This window comes from Pan paniscus, chromosome 6 (genome assembly GCF_029289425.2).
Source record: "Pan paniscus chromosome 6, NHGRI_mPanPan1-v2.0_pri, whole genome shotgun sequence".
NCBI lineage: Eukaryota > Metazoa > Chordata > Mammalia > Primates > Hominidae > Pan > Pan paniscus.
Genome location: NC_073255.2, coordinates 118,395,918 through 118,418,889, shown reverse-complemented (window position 1 = coordinate 118,418,889; position 22,972 = coordinate 118,395,918). Strand labels below are relative to the sequence as shown.

The 22,972-nt window shown below is 53.5% G+C and overlaps 1 protein-coding gene across 4 annotated transcripts; it reads right to left on the bottom strand.

The window, feature by feature from the left end:
* Positions 1-10,803: 10,803 nt before the first annotated feature.
* Positions 10,804-21,761, bottom strand: NYAP1 (neuronal tyrosine phosphorylated phosphoinositide-3-kinase adaptor 1). Of its 4 annotated transcripts, none has more exons than XM_008965436.6 (7): positions 21,601-21,760; positions 20,210-20,361; positions 18,408-18,769; positions 15,918-17,432; positions 14,855-15,070; positions 14,489-14,598; positions 10,804-11,962 (listed from the first exon to the last, which is right to left on the bottom strand). In XM_008965436.6, exons 2-7 carry the CDS (start codon positions 20,275-20,277, stop codon positions 11,705-11,707), a joined length of 2,529 nt encoding a protein of 842 aa, XP_008963684.1. In that variant the 5' UTR covers positions 20,278-20,361; positions 21,601-21,760; the 3' UTR covers positions 10,804-11,704. The 4 variants fall into 4 exon arrangements, with proteins under 4 accessions (XP_008963684.1, XP_003812965.1, XP_034820488.1 ...); XM_003812917.8 differs by having other exon boundaries at positions 14,855-15,067; positions 21,601-21,759; XM_034964597.3 differs by lacking the exon at positions 21,601-21,760 and adding an exon at positions 21,188-21,346.
* Positions 21,762-22,972: the final 1,211 nt, after the last annotated feature.

Below are 22,972 nucleotides of genomic sequence, written 5' to 3'. Positions count from 1 at the left end.
GCCATGCAAGTAGGTTATAAGTGCATGGGGGACAGGAACCAAGCCTTATCTACTGAAGAATCTTCCTCGGGCCCAGCTTCCAGGGAGGCTCTGAATTTGAAGCCCCTCTCTGCCATTCACTTGCTGTGTGACTTTGGGCAGGTTACTTGACCTCTCTGTGTGTCAGAGCTTTTATCTTAAGAGATACCACTGGGTTGAATGACATAAAATTGCCAATATTCTATTATATTTGACCCCAAAATGGCAATTTCATATGGTTCAACCTAATAAAACCACTATCTCTTAGGTATTTTGAGGGTTAATTGTCATGTCTATTGTACCCCAGGCAAGGACCATCCTGTTGAGTACAAAGTGGACCTGATGGTAAAGCCCCTCAGACTTTGTGGAACAAAAGCAGAACCCTAGGAACGGCAGAGCAACCAGCTAGAAAGAGCCTGGCTCCTGATGAACTGCAGCTTCAGTATCTGTTATGGATTGCTAATGTCTGGACCCTTATATGAGCAAGATGTAATCCCCCATTTAGGTTAAACCACTGTTCTTTGGGTCTGGGTTTTTTGTTTGTTTTTTCTTTGAGACGGAGTCTCGCTCTGTCGTCTGAGCTGGAGCGCAGTGGCGTGATCTTGGCTCACTGCAATCTCCGCCTCCTAGGTTCAAGCGATTCTCCTGCCTCAGCCTCCCCAAGTAGCTGGGACTAAAGGCGCCCACCACCACGCCCAGCTAATTTTTGTGTTTTTAGTAGAGATGAGGTTTCGCCATGTTGACCAGGCTGGTCTCAAACTCCTGAACTCAAGTGATCTGCCCCTCTTGGCCTCCCTAAGTGCTGGGATTACAGGTGTGAGCAACCATGCTCAGCCTGGGTCTGTTTTGAAAGAAGTAAACTGACATCTTAATTAATAATGGGTGTGTGTCAGAGAGAAATAAACCATGTACTTCCACATAGAGATTTCTGCCTTAAGGCCGGGCACAGTGGCTCCCACCTGTAATCCCAGCACTTTGGGAGGCCAAGGCGGAAGGATTAGCTGAGGTCAGAAGTTCCAGACCAGCCTGTACAACATGACAAAACCCCGTCTCCACTAAAAATACAAAAATTAGCCAGGCATGGTGGCGCGCGCATGTAATCCCAGCTACTCGGGAGGCTGAGGCAGGAGAATCACTTCAACCTGGGAGGCGGAGGTTGCAGTGAGCCAAGATTGCACCACTGTATTCCAGCCTGGGTGACAGAGCAAGACTCCATCTCAAAAAAAAAAAAAAAAAAAAAAAAGGTTTCTGCCTTGGGAGACTGAATGTGATGACACTGGCTGAGATGGTCAGTCCAAGACATGAGGGCTGGTTGGGGAAGTAATGAGTTCAATTGCAGATAGATTTTTGTTTTTGTTTTTAGAGACAGGGTGTCTGCAGATAGATTTTTGTTTTTGTTTTTAGAGACAGGGTGTCTCGCTCTGTTGCCCAAGGTGGAGTGCAGTGGTGTGATCATAGCTTACTGCAGCCTTGAAATCCTGGGCTCAAGCGATCCTCCCACCTCAGCCTCCTGAGTAGCTGGGACTACAGGCATGTGCCACCATGGCTGGCTAATTATTATTTTTTATTTTTTGCAGAGACGGGGGTCTCTCTATGTTGCCCGAGCCAGTCTCGAACTCCTGGCCTCAAGTGATCCACCTGCCTCAACACCCTAAAGTGCTGGCACTATAGGCATGAGCCACGGCACCCAGCCACTGTAAGCCTTTTTGCTTCACCTAGCCACCAATCTAAATGGGGGGAAGTGTTCTCCATTTTTTTAGATTTTCATATCTGTAAGTAGACCAACCATGACAGCTTTACGACCCAAATACAAGGCTACATTTGATGTTACTAGCGAGCAAAATAACTTCAGATCTACATGGGCAGTGAAATAAATAGTGCGCATCTTTAAAATTTCCCCTCTAGTTCTAATCTTTTCAGGTTTCCCCCTCATTACTCTGAAATTTCTGGAATGTGTACATGTTGCTCTCACACCCATTCCTGGGCTTTAAGGCAGGAACATCAAAAAACATCAGCATAAGGTCACCACTTGGTCAGTGGAAATTTTTTTTTTTTTCTGAGATGGAGTTTCACCCTGTTGCCTAGGCTGGAGTGCAGTGGCGTAATCTCAGTTCACTGCAACCTCCACCTCCCGGGTTCAAGCAATTCTCCTGACTCAGCCTTCCAAGTAGCTGGGATTACAGGAGCGTGCCAGCATGCCCAGCTAATTTTTTGTATTTAGTAGAGTTGGGGTTTTGCCATGTTGGCCAAGCTGGTCTCAAACTCCTGACCTCATGATCTGCCCCCCTTGGCCTCCTAAAGTGCTGAGATTACAGGCGTGAGCCACCGCGCCCGGCGGGTCAGTGGAAATTTTTTTAAATGGTGGTGACACCATCTCTGGTGCTTCCACCCTGTGGCTCCTGGCTCCCAGCCATTTTTCATGGTGGCAAAGACTGCCCCCAGGGTGGTGGCAGAGGTCAGTGTGTGGCCTGGATGAGTCCCAGCCAACATGCTCCTCACCCCATCCTGGACGCAACGTGGAGGTGGTACAGAGAGAGGAGCAAGGGAAGCTGGACCCCCGCAGAGTGGACCGCTACTCTACAGGGACATGCATGAGGGACACCTGGATCTGAACAGCTAGCACTGAGACACTCCAACACACGGTACCTGGAAACCGCAGGTGGCACTTTGAGGAAACAACCAGGTACGTGCAGGGATTTTTTTTTTTTTTTTTTTTGAGACAGAGTCTGTCAGCCCAGGCTGCAGTGCACTGGTGTGATCTCAGCTCACCACAACCTCCGCCTCCCAGGTTCAAGTGATTCTCCTGTCTCAGCCTCCCGAGTAGCTGGGATTACAGGCGCCTGCCACCACACCTGGCTAATTTTTGTATTTTTAGTAGAGACAGGGTTTCACCATGTTGGCCAGGCTGGTCTCGAACTCCTGGCTTCCAGCAATCCACCCACCTTGGCCTCCCAAAGTGCTGGGACTACAGGCGTGAACCACCTCATTCTGCCTTTTTGTTTTTTTGTTTTTTTTAAAGAGACAGGGTCTCTCTCTGTCCCCCAGGCTGGAGTGCAGTGGTGCAATGATAGTTCACTGCGGCCTCCATCTCCTAGGTTCAAGTGATCCTCTCATCTCAGCCTCCTGAATAGCTGGGACTAGAAGGGTGTACCACCATACCTGGCTAATTTTTTAATTTTCTGAAAATAAGGTCTTGCTATACTGTCCAGGCTGGTTATTTTTAGTTAGAGAGATGTTGTGTGTTTTGGAAGGGGCTTCCTAGATCATCTGCTCCCAATCCTTATTTTTTTCAAAGGAGAAAAATGTTTGACTCATCATACTGACTTAAAAAAAACCCACTTTTTATTGTGGAAAATTTCAAGCAGATTCATGCACAAACAAAACAATATAATGAACACCCATGTACCCATCATGAAACAATTACCATGAGTTGGTACTCATGGACATTCTTTTTCTTTTTTTTAAGACAGAGTTTCACTCTGTCGCCCAGGCTGGAGTGCAGTGACGCGATCTCGGCTCACTGCAGCCTCTGCCTCCTGGGTTCAAGCGATTCTCCTGCCTCAGCCTCCCAAGTAGCTGGGATTACAGGCACCACCACCACGCCTGGCTAATTTTTGTATTTTAGTAGAGATGGGGTTTCCCCACGTTGGCCAGGCTGGTTTCGAACTCCTGACCTCAGGTGATCTGCCTGCCTCAGCCTCCCAAAGGGCTGGGATCACAGGCGTGAGCCACTGTGCCTGGACTCGTGGCCATTCTTGTTTCATCTTTTCCTCATGTACCTTCTCCTTCCCATTTTATTTTGAATCAAATCCCAGACCTTGTATAATTTCTTCATTAATATTTCAGTATTATTTCTTTAAGGACTCTTTAAAATATATAACCACAATGCATTATCATGCCTAAAAATTAATAATAATTCCTTAATATCATCAAATATATCCAGTCAGTGGTAATATTCCCAATTGTCTCATAAATGTAATAAATGAGGGGTTTCATTGGTTTGTTTTAGAGACAGTCTCTCTAGGAAAAAATTCCTGGAAGTGGAATTTCTGAGTCAAAACTATACACATTTTATTTTTAAATAAATATGAAACTGACCTTCAAAAGGGCTATATTAATTTATATTTACATAATGAATGACTGTTTTCTGCATATATTTGCCATACTGATGTTATAAATTTTCTTCAGTTTTGTCTGAAAGGTGAAAAGTATTTTATTATTGTTTTATTTTGCATTATTTCATTATTGCTAAGGCTGAACATGTTTACTCTTAACTTCTGTATCTGGTGAGTTATTTGTTTATGTTTTTGTTCATATCTGTCTGGGTTCCTTTCTCCTCTTCTTATTGACTCATGAACCTATATACTGTATTAATCTTTTTCATATGTGTTAGAAATATATTTGTAGTTTGACTTGCTATATAGAAGTATTTTTGTTTTGTTTTAAAGAGATGGGGTCTCGCTATGTTGTCCAGGCTGGTCTGGAACTCCTGGGCTCAAGCAATCCTATTGTATTAATCTTTTTCATATGTGTTAGAAATATGTTTGTAGTTTGACTTGCCATATAGAAGTATTTTTTTGTTTTAAAGAGATGGGGTCTTGCTACGTTGACCAGGCTGGTCTAGAACTCTGGTGCTCAAGCAATCCTCCTGCCTTGGCCTTTTTTGAGACAGAGTCTCACTCTGTTGCCCAGGCTGGAGTGCAGTGGCGCCATCTTGGTTCACTGCAATCTCTGCCTCCTGGGTTCAAGCAATTCTCCTGCTTCAGTCTCCCAATTAGCTTGGATTACAGGTGCCTGCCACCATACCTGGCTGATTTTTTTTTTTTTGTATTTTAGTAGAGACAGGGTTTCACCAAGTTGGCCAGGCTGGTCTCGAACTCCTAATCTCAAGTGATCCGCCTACCTCTGCCTCCCAAGGTGCTGGGATTACAGGCGTGAGCCACCGTGCCCGGCCCACATTTTCCTTTTAATGTTTGTTTTTACACTGAAGTCCTTTGGCATAATAAATGAAATAGAGATGCAGCTTCCCACCCTCCCCTTTCTGAGTAGTTAATTCTTTAAGAAACAACTATTAGGCCAAGTCAGGAGGATCGCTAGAAGCCAGGACGGTGAAGCTGCAATGAGCTATGATCGCACCACTGCACTCCAGCCTGGATGACAGAGCAAAACCTTGTCTCTAAAAAAATATATAAAATATGGCTAGACGCAGTGGCTCACACCTGTAATCCTAACATTTTGGAAGGTCTAGGCAGGAGGATCGCTTGAGGCCAGGAGTTCAAGATCAGCCTGGGCAAGACAGTGAGACTCTTTCTATACAAAATATTTTTTTAGGCTGGGCATGGTGGCACACATCTGTAATCCCAGCACTTTGGGAGGCCAAGGCGGGTGGATCACGAGTTCAGGAGATCGAGACCATCCTCCCTAACATGGTGAAACCCCATCTCTACTAAAAATACAAAACATTAGCTGGGCATGGTGACACGTGCCTGTAGTCCCAGCTACTCGGGAGGCTGAGGCAGGAGAATTGCTGGAACCCAGGAGGCGGAGGTTGCAGTGATCTGAGATCACGCCACTGTACTCCAGCCTGGGCAACAAAGTGAGACTCCATTTTTTTAAATTATCCTGGTGTGGTGGTGCATGCCTATAGTCCCACTCGGGAGACTGAGGTGGGAGGATCACTTGAGGCCAGGAGTTCGAGGCTGCAGTGAGCTATGGTCATGCCATTGCACTCCAGCCTGAGCAACAGAGTGAAACTCTTGTCTCAAATAATGGTAATGAATAAAAATAAAATTTAGAAAGGAACAATTATTGAACAAGGAATCTTTTCCCAACCAATGTGCAATATCATCTTTATAAGTGCTAAATTCCCATGTGCATTTGGGGCTATTTCTGGACGCTTCATTCTGATGGATTATATGGATTATGCCAGTCCTGTGCCAGGACAAGCATGCTTTGACTTTTATTTCCTGTTTTAATATTTGATAGGGCAGGTCCCCCTATTACTCTTCTGTTTCAGAATGTTCTGGTTTTTCTCATTATCATTCCGCATAAACTTTCAAATTATTTTATCAAGTTTCCCAAATAATCCTTTTGGGATTTAGAGACTGCATTGAATTTATGGATTTAGGGAAAACTGACATCTTCTATATCATCCAATCTTCTTATCTAAGAACAAGTTATTACTATTTGATTATTCAAGTCTTTTTAAATTAATTAATTAATTAATTAATTTTTTTTTTTTGAGACAGAGTCTCACTCTGTCGCCCAGGCTGGAGTGCAGTGGCATGATCTCAGCTCACTGCAAGCTCTGCCTCCCGGGTTCAAGAGATTCTCCTGCCTCAGCCTCCCGAGTAGCTGGGACTACAGGTGCCCGCCACCACGTCCGGCTAATTTTTTGTATTTTGTTTAGTAGAGATGGGGTTTCACTGTGTTAGCCGGGATGGTCTTGATCTCCTGACCTTGTGATCTGCCCGCCTCAGCCTCCCAAAGTGCTGGGATTACAGGAGTGAGCCACCACGCCTGGCCCTTTTTTTTTTTTTTTTTTTTTTAAGACAGGGTCTTGCTCTGTTGCCCAAGCTGGAGGGCAGTGGTGCAATCATAGCTCTCTGCAGTGTTGACTTCCTTGGGCTTAAGTGGTCCTTGCACCTCAGCCTCCTGAGTAGCTGGGACTACAGGCACATGCCACTATGCCTAGCCTTTTTTTTTTCTCTTTTAACTTTTTGTAGAGACAAGGTCTTGCTATGTTGCCCAGGCTGATCTGGAACTCCTGGGCTCAAGTCATCCTCCTGCCTGGGCCTCCCAAAGTGCTGGGATTACAGGTGTGAGCCACTGTGCTTGACCCCACAAGGCTTCCTTCTCCCTCGCTCCGCGATAGCTGTTTGTCCTGAAGGTTTTCCTTTTGTATTTTTGTATTTATTTTTACTTTTATTTTTTTGAGATGGAGTCTCGCTCTGGCCCCCAGGCTGGAGTGCAATAGCACAATCTCTGCTCACTGCAACCTCCGCCTCCTGGGTTCAAGTGATTCGCCTGCCTCAGACTCCAGAGCAGCTTGGACTACAGGTACTCGCCACTATGCCTGGCTAATTTTTGTATTTTTAGTGGAGACGGAGTTTCACCATGTTGGCCAGGCTGCTCTCGAACTCCTGACCTCAGGTGATCCATGCGCCTCAGCCTCCCAAAGTGCTGGGATTACTGGTGTGAGCCACCGCGGCCAGCCAAGGTCTTCCCTTTTAAAGTGACTCAAAATACTTTAGTGTTATCAACTGATCCAATATAGGTTCTATAATTTCTTGTTAATGTTACTCCTATTTATTTTAAGGTTTTTATTGCTCTTATGAATGGGATATTTCCTTCCATTAATTTTCCTTTCCTTTTTTTTTTTTTTAATTTTTTTGGAGACAGAGTTTTGCTCTGTTGCCCAGGCTGGAATGCAGTGACACGGTCTTGGCTCACTGTAACCTCCGTCTCCCAGATGCAAGTGATTCTCCTGCTTCAGCCTCCTCAATAGCTGGGACCTACAGGCACACACTACCATGCCCGGCTAATTTTTTTCATTTTCAGTAGAGAGGATTTTGCCATGTTGTCCAGGCTGGTCTCGAACTCCCAAGTTCAGGCAATCCACCCACCTCGGCCTCCCAAAGTGCTAGGATTACAAGCGTGAGCCACTGCACCCAGCCCCTTCCATTAATTAACTTTTTTTTTTTTTTTTTTTTTGAGACAGAGTCTTGCTCTGTCACCCAGGCTGGAGTGCAGTGGTGCGATCTCGGCTCACTGCAGCCTCTGCCTCCCGGGTTCAAGCAATTCTCCTGCCTTAGCCTTCTGAGTAGCTAGGATTACAGGTGCCCGCCACCACACCCAGCTAATTTTGTATTTTTAGTAGAGACAGGGTTTCACCATATTGGCCAGGCTGGTCTCGAACTTCTGATATCAAGTGATCCGCCCGCCTCGGCCTCCCAAAGTGCTGGGATTACAGGCATGAGCCACCTCACCCGGTCTAATTTTCTGGCTAGTTAAAAAGAGCTACTGCCTGTTTATATCTTGGGTTTTGTTTTTTGTTTTGTTTTGTTTTTTTCAAGTTGGGGTCTCACTCTGTTGCCCAGGCTGGAATGCAGTGAAGGGATCATAGCTCACTGCAGCTTCCAATTCCTGGGCTGAAGCGATCCACCCATCTCAGCCTCCTGAGTAGCTCCAGCTACAGGTGCTCACCACTACACCCAGCTAATTTTTATTAATTTTTTTTGTAGAGATGAAGTCTAGCTTTGTTGCCCAGGCTTGTCTCAAACTCCTGGCCTCAAGCGATCTTCTAACCTTGGCTTCCCAAAGTGCTGGGACTACAGGCATGAGCCACTGTGCCTGGCCTGTATTTCATCCCTAGCTCTTTTCTCTAGCCCTGCCCTCCTTGCAGAGGTCAGCTGTGTTGGGCTTGAGTGCCATTTCTATGTCAATTACTCCTAATGTCCATAGTCTTGTCCTGTCTCCTGAGCTATCATCATTTTACTTTTAACTTGTTTCCTAAATTTCAAATACTCACATACCACTGTCATAATTTTTCATATTCTGTACATTGCCTGTACTATTATTTATTGGCTTAACATTTTTTCTTTAAACCAGCTCATTAAAAATAACTCTAGACTTATCTTGTGTAATCACATTCATGAAATAACAAGTAGCCTTATGTATTGGTTATAACTTTTCTAATATAAGTGAAAATAAATACAAAACTATTACAGTTTTAAAAAAAATGCTCTTCTTCATAAAGTGTAAAAACATCTCTTGTGGCATCTACCACATTTTTTTTTTTTGAGACGGGGTCTCACTCTGTTGCCCAGGCTAGAATGCAGTGAAGCAACCATGGCTCACTGCAGCCTTGACCTCCTGAGCTCAAGCGATCCTCCCACCTCAACCTCCTGAGTAACTGGGATTACAAACGTGTGCCACCAAGCCCAACTATTTTTTTTTATTATTGTTTGTAGAGATGGGGGGTTCTATGTTGCCCAGGCTGGTCTTGAACTCCTGGCCTCAAGTGATCCTCCTGCCTCGGGCCTCCCAAAGTGCTGGGATTACAGGCATGAGCCACCACGTCTGGCTATCCACCACATTTTCCGAAACTCTGTTCTATTCAGTAACAAACCATTCAACCTAAATATTCATCATTGCTTCAAATTCAATGTTCTTCCTCCAAAGTCACTCTCAAGCCCACCTGCCTCACTCTGTCAGTTCCCCGATCACCAGACCTCCAAACTTGGGCTTCTTGTATGACCAATTCTGCTCCTTCACTCCCATCCTGAGGTTTCCTTTCAGTGGCCTCTTGCAACTGTCCCTAGCCCTCCACCCTCCCAGGCATCCTCCTTATCCTCCTCCCTGGTGACAGATCACCTCCCAGCAGGATTCCCCTGGCTTCCCTAGTGAGGACCTGAGTCTTGCCTTGTGGCCGGCTTCACCATGGCTGGACCCCCTTCTTTTTTGAGATGGAGTTTCGCTCTTGTTGCCCAGGCTGGAGTGCAATGGCGTGATCTCGGCTCACTGCTGCAACCTCTGCCTCCCGGGTTCTGGCGATTCTCCTGCCTCAGCCTCCCGAGTAGCTGGGATTACAGGCATGCACCACCAAGCCCAGCTAATTTTTTTGTATTTTTTAGTAGAGACGGGGTTTCTCCATGTTGGTCAGGCTGGTCTCGAACTCCCAACCTCAGGTGATCTGTCCCATGGCTGGACCTCTTAATGCCATCACCATCATTTAAACATACTTCCTACCTCCCCCTGCCCCCATCTCCTACTGTTCCATAGACAATCAAAACCATGACCGTGACCTTGGGAGTTTGCCTCTTCCCCTCCCCAAACTTCACCTGTCCTTTTTTTTTTTTTTTTTTTTTTTTGAGACAGGATCGCATTCTGTTGCCCAAGCTGGAGTGCAGTGGCATGATCTCTGCTCACTGCAGCCTCTGCCTTCTAGGTTCCAGCCATCCTCCCACCTCAGCTTCCTGAGTATCTGGGACTAAAGGCGCATGCCTTCACACCTGGCTAATTTTTGTATTTTTTGTAGAGACGGGGTTTCTCTATGTTGCCCAGACTAGCTTACCTGTCCTTTTAGGGTAACTTTGCAGGAAGCCTTCTTAGATGATTCCAGCCCTGTACCCCCTCTTTTTTCTTTTTTTTCATTGTTGTTGTTGAGACAGAGTCTCACTCTGTCGCCCAGGCTGGAGTGCAGTGGCATGATCTCAGCTCACTGCAACCTCCACTTCCTGAGTTCAAGTGATTCTCCTGCCTCAGCCTCCCAAGTAGCTGGGATATATCGCCACCACACCCGGCTAATTTTTGTATTTTTTTTTTTCAGTAGAGATAAGGTTTTACCATGTTGGTCAGGCTGGTCTTGGACTCCTAACCTCAGGTGATCTGCCCATCTCGACCTCCCAAAGTGCTGGAATTACAGGTGTGAGCCACCACGCTTGGCCCTGTCCCCCCTCTCTTACTCCTTCAACAGTTTATTGTCATCTCAGTGGAGGTCATCTGAGTAGATCACAAGGTACTTGAAGGCAAGTTTCATGCCCAAATATTCCTTCTGCATCAGTGCAATGCCAAGAACACATTCTGTGCACAAAAAAAATGCTAATGGAGTCATGGCCCAGTGCATTCCCAAAGACTTACCTGGAACTCCACCTCGCCCTGTGACTTGGCCACAGCTACTCACCCCTCCCCGCACAACCTTCAACTCCCACCAACCAGGGGCAAGATGGGAAAAGGAGCAAGTGTAAGAATAGCAGAGCACGCTGTGAAACAGAAGAAGCCAGCTTTAGGATCATGAGTCTTTTAATATATTATTCTGAAAAGAAAGGAATTAAAAAAAAGTTCCTGACATCTCTTCTGTTTTGTTTTTTAATTTAAATAAATACCCTGCCCACCCCCCCAACCCGCTAAAATTTCCCTCCTCCTCCCCCATCATCCCGCCCATCCCTGGCACTAGACCCTCACCCCAGAACTAAATAAGATGCCTGATTCAGAGCAGGCCACACTGACTACCAAATTCTGGCAAATTGTAAATACTGTGAATTGTCTTGGGCCCTCTGCTTCCCTGGGCCCCTTCTTCTCTCGGTCCACTCCCCATGCAGACCCCTCCTTGGCTGTGGGGTGGCATGGACGGCGGGGCCTTTAGGCATTGGCATTGGGGAGAGTGCAAACTTGGCCCTGATTCGCCACTCCTAGCTCAGGAGTAGGTCAGAAAGGCCCAGAATCGCCCTCCAGACTGAAATAAATAACAAAATAAATACCCCCTCCCCAACTCCCGGCTCTCTAGAAAAGAGCTCCTCCATCTGGCACTCTAGTCCCTCTCTTTCAGCTCACCCACCCCCCTCTTCCTCCCATCCCTTCCTTCCTCCCTTCCCCATGCTGACCTCTGGCTTGGTTCAGGAGGAGGGGTGTACAGCGCCCAGCGGGAAGAACAGCCAGAGCGACTCTCGCCCCAACCTCAAGCAAACCCTCCTCCTCCTCCAAGTTTCTCAGCAGCGCTGTTGGCATCCTAAGCCCAATGGGCCTGGCAGACTCTCCCCATCCCGGGGGGTAGGTTGGAGGGCAGGGGTTCTCCCTGGCACTCTCCCACGTAGTCCTTCAATGTCTCTCAAGGCGAGGCTCCCGGGAGAGCCAGGCGTGCCCGCCCCCTCCCCAGTCCAGGCGCCCCGGTACCCCCCCGCCCGCCTCAGATGGCGGTGTCCCAGAGGACCGTGTGCTGCCGGCGGCAGGGCGGGGTGCCGGACTTGCGGGGCTCGGGCCCCCGCCGCCAGCTGGGGAGGATGGGCATGCTCTCCTGCTTGCAGAGGCCTCGGTCCGGGCGGTGGCGCGCCTTGATCTCCTTGCACACGCAGCGCTTGCGCTCGATCACCTCCAGCAGCTTCCCGTCACGCTCGCGGGCCGGCTGGGGCGGCAGGGGCAGAGGCAGCGGCAGCGCGGGGTGGGGCTGTGCCGCGGGCGGGGGAGAAAGGAAAACGCGGGTAGGGTCGGGGACCTCAGCATGACCGGACGGGTCCGCACTGCCGAGACCCACGTCTCCCCGCAGAAGCAAGTCCTTGCTTGCCCCCTACGGCCTCTGCTGGCTCCCTCTGGCTGTGGGGCCCATGGGGGCCAAAATCCAACTTGCGCAGCTTTGGCCCAGCCACTCCCTAGTCTTCCTAGACAGATGCATTTTTTAAGTTGGTCCCCCTAGAAGGGATCCCCCCTTTTTTTCTTTCTTTTGTGTTTTTGAGACAGGGTCTGGCTCTGTTGCCCAGGCCAGAGTGCAGTGGTGCAATCATAGCTCACTGCAGCCTCGACCTCCTGGGCTCAAGCAATCCTCCAGTGTCAGCCTCCCTCCCAAGTAGCTGGGACTACAGGCATGTACCACTACACCAGCTAATTGTTAAAAAATTAAATTAAAGTTTATTTTTGTATTTATGGGATCTTGCTTTGTTGCCAAGCCTGGTCTTGAACTCCTGGCCTCAAGGGATCCTCTCATCTTGGCCTCCCAAAGCTCTGGGATCACAGGTATCAACTACCGTGTCCAGCTGGGGCAAGGGTAGACAAGGTCCCTCCCTTCCTCCTTTCCTCCCTTTCTTTCTTTCTTTCTCTTTTCTTTCTTGCTTGCTTTCTTTCTCTCTTTCTCTCTTTCTTCCTTCTTTCTCTCACTCTCTCTTTTTCTTTCTTTTGACAGGTTCTCCCTCTGCCACCCAGGCTGGAGTGCAGTGGAACGACCATGGCTCACTGCAACCTCCACCTCCCAGGCTCAAGTGATTCTCCTGCCTCAGCCTTCAGAGTTGCTGGAACCACAGGCATGCACCAGCATGTCTGGATAATTTTTAAATTTTTTGTAAAGACAGGTTCTCCCTATGTCGCCCAGGCTGGTACAGAATTCCTAGGCTCAACCACTTCTCTTGGCTCGGCCTCCCAAAGTACTAGGATTATAGGCGTAAGCTACCATGCTTGACCTCTTTATTTTTATTTCTTTTGAGACACGGTCTTGCCCTTACACCCAGGATAGAGTGCTGTGGTGGGATCGTAGTTCATTGCAACCTCAGCCTCCTGGGTTCAAGCGATCCTCCCGTCTCTGCCTCCTACAGTTCTGGGATTGCAGGCACAAGACATGGTGCCCAGTGGGGAGGTCTTTTTCCTAAATCGCGCAAAGGTGCGCTGTTGGCTAGTGGTGGCCCTGACTGATCTCCAAGCTGGGCCCTACCTTGCTGCCCATCTTAAGCAAACCCTCAAACCCTTCCCAGATCCTCTCCCAACCCCCTCACTCTCATTCCTGGGTTCCCGCTGTCTGTGCTGGCTCAGGCCCCAGCCTGCCTGGCCCCCTTTTTTTTTTTTTTGAGACAGAGTCTAACTCTGTCGCCCAGGCTGGAGTGCAGTGGCATGATCTTGGCTCACTGCAGCCTCCGTCTCCCGGGTTCAAGCAATTCTCCTGCCTCAGCCTCCCGAGTAGCTGGGATTACGGGTGCCTGCCCCAATGTCCAGCTAATTTCTGTGGGGTTTTTGTTTTTTGTTTTTTGGTTTTTTTTGAGACAAAGTCTCTCTCTGTTGCCCAGGCCACTGGAGTGCAGTGGTGCGATCTTGGCTTACTGCAACCTCCGTCTCCTGGGTTCAAGCGATTCTTATGCCTCTGCCTCCCGAGTAGCTGGGACTACAGGCGTGCGCTACCACGCCCGGCTAATTTTTGTATTTTTAGTACAGATGGGATTTCACTATGTTGGTCAGGCTAGTCTTGAACTCCTGACCTTGTGATACACTCGCCTCAGCCTCCCAAACTGCTGGGATTACAGGCATGAGCCACCGCACCTGGCCCTAATTTTTGTATTTCTAGTAGAGACAGGGTTTCACCACATTGGCCAGGCTGGTCTCGAACTCCTGACCTCAAGTGATCTGCCCGCCTCGGCCTCCCAAAGTGCTGTGATTACAGGCGTAAGCCACCGCACCCTGCCTGGCCCCTTTCTTCCTTTTTTTTTTTTCTTCTAAGACAGGGTCTCACTCTGTGGCTCAGACTGGAATGCAGTAGCGTGATCATGGCTCAATGCAACCTCCACCTCCCAGGGTAAAGCCATCTTCCTACCTCAACCTCCAGAGTAGCTGGGAATTCAGGCTTGCGACGGCACACCTGACTACATTTTGCATTTTTTATAGAGATGGGATCTCACTATGTGGTCCAGGCTGGTCTCGACCTCCTGGGCTCAAGCAATCTACCTGCCTTGGCTTCTGAAAGCATTGGGATTACAGGTGTGAGCCACTGCAACTAGCCTTCTTTAAAAAAAAAGAAAAAATAGAGACAGGGTCTCACTATGTTGCTCAAGCTAATGAACTTCTGGCCTCAAGTGACCCTCCTGCCTTGGCCTCCCAAAGTGCTGGGATTACAGGCATGAGCCACTGTGCCCAGCCCTGGCCCGTTTATTGCTTTTCTTTGCATATTCAAGCCTTCTCCACCTGCTCCTTCATAAATAAAAGAAAAACCAAGCCTCACCTGGCTCAGGGCATCCCTGGGCTGGCTGCAGGGCCGGGGTGTGTGGAGCACGACCTGCCGGACTCCGGAGGTGGAGGCCGAGCGCCCCAGGCGGTAGCCTCCCGTGAAGTCTGAGGTGGAAGAAGGAGGAGTGAGGAGTGCAGGGTCCTCAGGTACCCCTCCCCTAGTTCCCAGTCCCCTGCCCTTGAATGGTCCAGGCTGCCCCTGCCTCATCAGAAGGGAAAAGGGGGTGGAGATGTGGTATGAGGATTTAGGGCCCTAGGCACGGACGTGAACAGGTGAGAGGAAGTCAGGACAGGTGCGGCTAGACCCCGGGAGATCCCCCAGCCAGCCCCGCTGTGCACAGGTGTGTGCAGGCCGCGTCACCTCCATTGCGGTGGCAGGCTGGGAAGGTCTGGCAGGGAATGGGCAGCGCGGTGCGGCTCCCTCCTCGGTCTCCATGGTGGATCCTGGCCAGCAGGCCCTCTGCCCCCTGGCTCCTCACTGGGATCCCCGATGTCCCAGGGCCCCTGTCCTCACGCTCCACCTTGCCTGGACCCTCGGCACTGCCATTCCAGGCCCGGGCACCGTCCTCAACCTCTGCTGGGATGACAAGGAGAGCTGTGTGCCTGCATGTTGGAGGCGTCATTCTGTCCCTCTGGCCACACATGCTGCAGTATGGGTGGACCAGGAGACACAACTGCCCCTTTTGCAAGTAACGGCTGGGATGGGGCTCCTTCACACTCCCCCAACATACATACAAACACACACACACCCCTTCCTTTCCACCCATTGGTACCATCTCCTGGGGCTGAGAATCATGTCTATGTGCTGCATCCAAACCCTTTTCCCTGGTCAGAGGGGCCTCCCCAACCGCAGCTTTAGCTTCCAAGCCCCTCCATCTCCAGATAGGGCGAGAATGACCATCCCCCTGGGATCAAGACCTGTAGGGGGAGAATCCCAATTCCTGAGCCCAGAAGGGGGAGCGCTGGGGGGAAGGGCTGCCTGTGAACTAAGCTCATCTCTGAGAGGAGGCCTGGCAGAGCATTGCGTTGCCAGGCAACGGTAGGGGCCTCCCTCTCCTCTCCCTCCTGTCTGGATGGGTTGCCATGGTAACAGCTGGGAGGCAGCTGTGTTTAGTTCCTGGTGCGCACACTCACAAGCACACACCCCTGCAGCCCCGGGAAGGGAGGGGCAGGGAGCAGAGCAGGACAGGGCCAGATTTGACCCCCTTCGCCTCCCAGACCTTCCTGCCCCTCCAGCGCACACTGGGGGACCCCGGCCTTTCTGTCTATCGCCCACCCCCACCTCTCTGGTCTCCTAGAAAACATCCCAGACTCAAGGCTGTGACTTCCAAATAACCCCTCCAACACCTCCCCCAAACCATCGCAGGCATCCCCAGCTGCCCCCCACCCCTGATGCCAGCCCCCACTCCCCAACCCTCACTCACTGTCCAACTCCTTTGCTTTTCTCCCTCCATAGAGGACCTTCCTCTGCAGGGCCCAGCCTGCCCCAAATGTCGCGGAGCCCATCTCCTCTTCTTCCTCCTCTGGTGTCCCTGCGCTGGCGATGACGTGGGCACAGGAGATGCTGGCAAAAGCACCCCCATCGGTCCCTTGCTCCTGCAGCTGGATCTTGACCATGGGGGATGGGGCCCCCACACCACAGCCCTTATTCAGCACCCCCCCAGCCTTGAGGCTCTCATAGGCAGGGGGTCTCTTGAGCCCAGCTGCTGTGGCTGGGTAGGTCCACAGCGGGGTCAGGGGGCCTACAGTTGGGTCCGGAAGGCTGTGGGGGGAGGCCAGGCAGCCGCGGTGGTGGAGGACCCCAGCTGCCGCGCCCATGGCCCCACCGTGGGGGCTGGTCTTCCCTGGCACAGGGGGCCTCGAGCTGGTACACAGCATCCCATGGAGGACCGAGATCTCCTTCTCCGTCTTTGGCTCCCCAGCACCCAGTGGTGGACCAGCTGGCAGGACAGAGTGCGTGGTCACCTTGACCGCCGAGTACACCATGGTGTAAGACACGGCCTTGTCCTTGGGGGGGCCGGGGAGCAAGGCGGCCGGGGCAGGGGGGGCTGCCGGCGCCCCCGCCGCCTTAGGGCAGATCATGCTGTGGGAGTTGGGGAGCTCCCGCTCCCCCCGGGGCTGGCCAGAGCCCTGGGGTGGCAATGGTGTCGAGTGGCTCCGGGCCCGGCCCGATGGTCCCAGCAGCAGCAGGTTGGCAGCAGGAGGTGGAGGCGGTGGGGGAGGCGTCTCCCGCTCCCGTGCAGGCACTTGGGGAGCTGGGGTGGAGCCGGCTGGCTCCTTGGAGTGGCAGAGGACAGGTAGCCTTGAGACCCCATCGCCAGGGGTTCGGGAAGCAGACTTGGCTTGGGGGAAGGCCAGGAGTGGAGGCCGGTGCTGAAGGAGGTTGGGGAAGGGCGGGGGGATTTCACAAGGAGTGGTCTTGGTGGGCGTCCCGTCCCTCCGGCTCGGGAGGGCTGAAGCTGGGCGGCGGTGGGCATGGGGCGGAAGGGCGTGAGGCTGTTGTGGCGGGGATGTTGCCGTCAATGGTGGAGGGCCATTGGCCCGGCCTTCCCCAGCCTCTTCCGGCAGCGGGTACTTCATCTCTTCATAGATGGCCTCACTCTCTTCAGAGTCCGAGTCGGCGCCCGCTGGAGGGGTCGGGCCCCCACCCCCAAGAGGGGGCCCAGCCAGGCCTCCTCCACTTCGTCCTCCTCCCCTAAAGACGTCCCCCACCATCTCAATGTACACAGGCTCTTCCTGGGCACCCACGTCAGGGTCCCCAGCTACTCGGGACCCCCTAGTGAGGCGCTGAAGAGGCAGGTTCCCCCCTCGAGGAGAGGGGCCTGGGGGGCAGGACTCCTCGAAGGAGACAGAGAGCTGGGTGTTAGGGCTTCGCCTGGGCTTCTGCGGAGGAACCTTCCGGCTGGACTCTCGGCCCTCTGGGGTTGGCTTCTGTGAGCCTGGACAGGACAAGAAAGAGAAAAATAAACCAGGCTTTTAATGAGGGGAGCAAGTGGGAAGAGCCCATTCTGATCCCTTGACTCTTCTGCAAGGACATATCTGCCTCTTCCTTTTCCCCACATTCCTCAACTTACAGCCCCAGGAGGTTTCTTCATTTCTTTTTTATTTTTTAATAGAGATGGGTCTTGCCATGTTGCCCAGACTGGTCCCAAATTCCTGGGCTCAAGGGATCCTCCTGCCTCGGCCTCCTAAAGCGCTAGGATTCCAGGCATCAGCCACCATGCCCAGCTGTAGGTTCCTTTTCTACTAGTCAGCCCTTGGTCTTTTTAAAACGTCAATTAATTGGCCAAGCACAGTGGCTCACGCCTGTAATCCCAGCACTTTGGGAGGCCGAGGTGGGTGGATCACCTGAGGCCAGCAAGCCTGGCCTTGTCAGCCTGGCCAACAAGACGAAACCCTGTCTCTACTAAAAATACAAAAAATTAGCCGGGCGTGGTGACGGACGCCTGTAATCCCAGCTACCTGGGAGGCTGAGGCAGGAGAACTGCTTGAACCTGGGAGGCGGAGGATGCAGTGAGCTGAGATCGCACCACTGCACTCCTGCCTGGGCAACAGAGCGAGACTCTGTCTCAAAAAAAAAAAAAAAAAAAGTGCTGAGATTACGGGCGTGAGCCACGGGGCTTGTCCCACAGCCCTCAGTCTTTCTAACGTATTCTCCAGAATCCGCAGCTCCTACCTTCATTGTCCCTCTGAGGCCACCACCCCTTTCTCAAGAACTTTTCAGGGAGTGTCCCCTGCCCTTGAATGGTTCATCTCAGGCCCATCCAAAAGGACCCCCCCAATTCCTTTGAGAATGGAATCTTCCACTTCCTTGGTTCTTCCCTGAATGAACCCTCCCGGCAAGCCTCCCCGGGCCTGGAATAGATCCTCCCAGCTCCCAGCTCCACCCCAGGGAGAGATAGGGGGTATCTCACCTGCTTTCTTGCTGGGGGGCGTCTCTGCCCCCGACCCAGGCCCCACCATGCTGAGCTTGGTGCTGGGGTGTCTCCGGGGCTTGGCAGGGGGTCTTCGGGTGCTGCTGTCCTCTGTGAGGCCCCCACCGGCCCCGCCAGGGCCACCCCCGACACTGTCCATGCTGCCCACCGAGTGGCAGGAGAGGGAGCGTGGGGCCATGGCGCTGCGGCAGGGGTGCGGGGTGTGCTCCTGGGAGGCGGGCATCGTCATGAAACCCATCCTGAGGGAGCGCCGCAGCGAGGCGATGTCCCGCACGCGGACCCCAGGCCCCTGGCCGGCCGCGGGCCCAGCCGAGCCAGCGGGGGCCACCTCCTTACTGGAGCTGGGGAGAGAAGGCCACGATGGAGTGGAGGAAGGGCCTCGGACCTGGGCATCCCCCTTCTCCACCCCAAGAGGTGTCAGCAACCCTGTGGCTTCCCAGGGAAGAGGACGGGAGCCTGGGTGGGGACAGGGTTGCCAGAAGGTCCAGGGCACCAATGAAGGGGCTTCAGGCAGAATCTCGGGCTTTAAAAACACAAGGCAGTTGGGGGCAGGGATGAGAAGAGGGGTGAGTATGCCTGCAGGGGAGCATCCCTGGGGCTGGCGGATCCCAGCCTGGGCACCTGTGTGGACAGCCTTGTGCAGAGGTAGAGATACAAACCCAGGTAACACAGACGGACACACCTGCCCCCCACAGCTCCTTGGCCCCTCTCACTCTCACAGTGGCCCACACCTGGCCTCTGGTTACCCCTCCTGCCCAGCCACTGTGACCTCTACCCCCACGGCACACCTCCTCTCCCAGATGCAGGATGTGCCCCTCCAGGACCAGAGCAGCCTCCCTCCCCGGCCCATCCTTCTTCCTCCCTCTCCCCTGGTGCTGTTCTCTGTCAGCCTCCCCGGCTCACCCCCATTCCATTCCACTGTCCCTGAGCTTCTGTCTGAGTGGAGGGTGGCAGAGGGTTGGGGGGGCGGCTGGCAGGGAAGAGAGGAGAGCTGTGTGGGGTGGGCACTCATTAAGGCCCTGTCTCCTAGCCCTTCATTAGGGAGAGATCGCTGCAGCGATCACTCTGATTAATCTAATTAACAACAAGAATTAAACTCCACAGTTGCGAGGAAGGAAAAGGGAGGTGGCTGTGAGTCAGGCTCCAAGTGGCTGTGAAGTCAATGGGAGAGAAGAGGAGAAGGAGAGAAGGATGGGAGAGGCCAGGCCCCAGGTCCCTGGAAGGGCAAGCGGGGAGGCAGACAGGGATTGCAGGGGTCTGGGGGTCGTCCCCTGCCCTGGCTCTTTGGCAAGGCCCAGCCTGCATGTCTGCCCACCACACACACAACCCCATCACTTGACCACTCACCTCCCCCAGCAGGGAAAACTGGGAGGAGGCCAAGTGGATGTTCTCTGATGCCCCTGAAATGACCCCTTCCCTAGACCCTGGGAGAGAGGCGGGGCCTGCCCCTTCCAAGGTCAGGTGACAGGAGAGCCCGCAGCCAGCCCCAAATTTGCAGAAAGGAGAAGGGCTACAGGCCAGAGGTGAGTCAGGAAGGAGTGACTCGGGCCTCTGGGGATGGGGAACAACCAAAGGGGTGCTCCTAGGCTGTAAACCCCCCCACAGGAGGGCAGGAGTTGGGCCAGGACAGTCTGTGTGCAATCCTGGCCATTCCGTACTGACTCTGAGATCAGAGAGCTCACTCATGACAAGGCTGCCAGGCCCCCGAGAAGGGCTGTGGCCCAGTGAGGGGGCAGGCAGAGGTGCGGAAGGGAAGGGAGCAGTCTGGGGCGCAGCCTTACCTCCTCTTGGCCTCCTCTTCCTTGTGCTGCCTCCACTCCAGCTTGGTTTTTCGGTAGAGGAGGTTCATCTCGTGGGGCAGGAGGTGGGGGCTGGGGGGCCCTGCTCAGTGCCACCAGGCCCGGGGGGCGGCCCTCCCTGGGTCCCGGATCCACTGGCGGGCGGGGTGGGTGAGAACGGAAAAAAAAGAAAGGTGGGATGGGTGGGGGCCAGGGATGAATGAAAGAGAGAAAAAGGAGAAGAGACATGACTCGGGTCCTCAGAGAGGAAAACACAGACAGAAAACCCAACACAGCTTCGAGGACCCACAGACAAGACAGACACAGACCCCGACAAAGGTGTTCAGAGCCCCAAATACACACTCTGGAGAGACCAGGTCAACACAGATTCCCTTCTTGTGTAAAGACATCCCGATCCACCACCCATACAGGCCCCACAAACGGACTGCAACCCCTCAGCTACACAAGTACACATTCAGACACACAAACCACGGAGCCACCGACCCACATCTACAGACAGAGGACCAGACACAGAGATTGGCATAGGTAAACAGAAACCTAGGGACAGACAGGCACACAGACATAAACACCCACAGACACACCCACAGACACACACACAGACCTCCAGACACACACAAATCTGCTACACAGAACTGGACACACCTACAGGCAGAGTTATGCCCAGGGCCTACTTGCGTACATTGCACCCCACTGGGAAAAGGGGAGATGGTCAGACTCTCCCCCCTATCTTGGGCTGTAGGGGGATCTCATGAGGGCAGGGTGGGGACGCTGAAGGAAGGATGGGAGACACCCTGAGTTGGGTATCTAAAATACCACCCATCCATCTATCTCCACTGCCTGCCTTCCCCCACTTCCAGTCCTTCCCCGGGCCTGGGCCTTGGTCCACCCCGATTCCGGCTCCCTGGCCCTTTAGCAATGGTTTGGTCTCTGCCTCCCTCCCTTGCTGATGGCCCCAATCACCTTCTTCTTCCTCCAGGATTTGGGAGGCCCCCTGGTTTTCCTCTTCCAGTCCCCGCCCCTCAATCCCACCCGGGGGGCTCCAGTCTGGCCCCATTGCTACCTTCTGGGCTGCGGCCTCCATACCTGCTCCGGTTTTCCTTCCCCCAAACCCACACTCTTCTTTTCGCCTTCAGCCTCACTTCTCCTCCCAGGCGCCCCTCCTTACAGCCGTCCTCCCCCTTCCCCTGTTCCAAACCTGGCCTGCTTCATCCCCCTTCTCCATCCAAGGGCCCCAGGTTCCTGGCACCCCTCCCCTTCCCCTTGTCCTGCTACCCTGGGCTTCTCTGCCTTTCGCTCCGCCAATCCTCCCTGTCCCTTGTCCCCCCACCCCAACCTTCCTGCACCAAGCCTCCCCAGTTTCTCCATCACCGTACCTGGCCTGCCGGGCGCCGGCCCCCCCATGCCGGGCTCCGCCCGGAGCAGGAGGAGGGAGGAGGAGAGACAGAGACAGACCGGGGGGAGCGAAGCTGGGCCCTGCCGCAGAGACAGCCCCGCCTCCGGGTCCGCCCCCAGACCCGCCCCCGGCCCCAAACCCACCCTTCCACACCCTCCAAGGACGGAACGGGAGCGGCCGTGCGGCGCGGGGCCGTGGGGCTGGGGCGCGGGGCGGGGGAGCCGCGGAGCCTGCGGGGGCAGATTCGGAGGAAGGTCGTGGGGCGCTGGGGGCCCGGCGCCAGCCCGTCGCGGTCTTGGGGCGTCCTCTCCTCGCCGCCCCTCGCCCCCTGCCCGGCCGGTCGGTGCTGAGTTCGGTCTCCCCGGCCCCGGCGGAGCGGCGTGCGGCGGCGCCCCCCAGCGGCAGCCTGGGGCCCACGCCCCCGCACCGTGTACCCCGTGCACCCCGTGCAACCCGTACGCCCGGCGCGCCCCGGGTCCGCACCCAGCGTCGGTCCGGGGCCGAGGTTGCGGCTGCGGGGCCCGGGGTGCAGTGAGGCGCTGGGGCCGCCAGGGGGTGCCGCTTTCCGGGCCGAGGGGCTCCGAGGGTGGGGAACGGGATGGGCGGCGGCTCAGCCCAGCAGGGGGCGTGCTCCGGCGGCCGCGCCCCCTTTCCCCACCGCCCCCAGGTGCCAGGAGAGCACCTGAGTTGGCTCGCGGGGGAATCGGCCGCCTCCCCCTGCAGCCTCCCGGGGGTGCCCGGATCTCGTTCCACCGTCTGGGCTCAAAGCTATCCGCCCCCGTGGCCCGAGTCCTCCTCTCGTGACCTTTGACTCCCCCGGCGCCGCTCGCAACGACCAGGGTCGACCTGAGTGTGGCCACCGCGGCCACCACCCTGGCACTGTCGGGGGACCGCTACGGGACGTGACCTCGACCTCCCCTTTTCTCATTTATCTTTTCTTTTCTCATTATCTCCCCTAGAAATAACTCCCTCTGAAATCCCTTGGGCGCACAGCTCTGCAGCGGGGGTAAATCAGCTCGAGAAGACCTCGGTTGTACCTTCCACGGGCTGGAAAATGGGCACGGCAAAGATAGGCACGGCCTGATCCCTGGAGCCTGCGAATGCTACTTTCCATGGCAGCGTCTTTGCAGACTTGCTGTGTGGCTTTAGGCAGATCGTGCAACCTCTCTGAGAGACGCTTTAGTCCGGGGATGTCCACTCTTTTGACTTCCCTGGGCCACATTGGAAGAAGAATTTGTCTTGGGCCACACATAAAATACTCTTAACACTGGCCGGGCGCGGTGGCTCACGCCTGTAAATCCCAGCACTTTGTGAGGCCGAGGCTGGTGGATCACCTGACATCAGAAGTTTGA

What these genes read in the sequence shown, in the direction of transcription:
- NYAP1 (XM_008965436.6), bottom strand. Translation starts at nt 20,277, where the DNA reads ATGAACCTCCTCTACCGAAAAACCAAGCTGGAGTGGAGGCAGCACAAG. An exon ending in GAAGAGGAGGCCAAGAGGAG is followed by an intron (nt 18,770 to 20,209) that starts GTAAGGCTGCGC and finishes TTCTCTCCCCAG; the next exon opens with CTCCAGTAAGGAGGTGGCCC. An exon ending in CCAGGGATGCCCTGAGCCAG is followed by an intron (nt 11,963 to 14,488) that starts GTGAGGCTTGGT and finishes CCCGCGGCACAG; the next exon opens with CCCCACCCCGCGCTGCCGCT.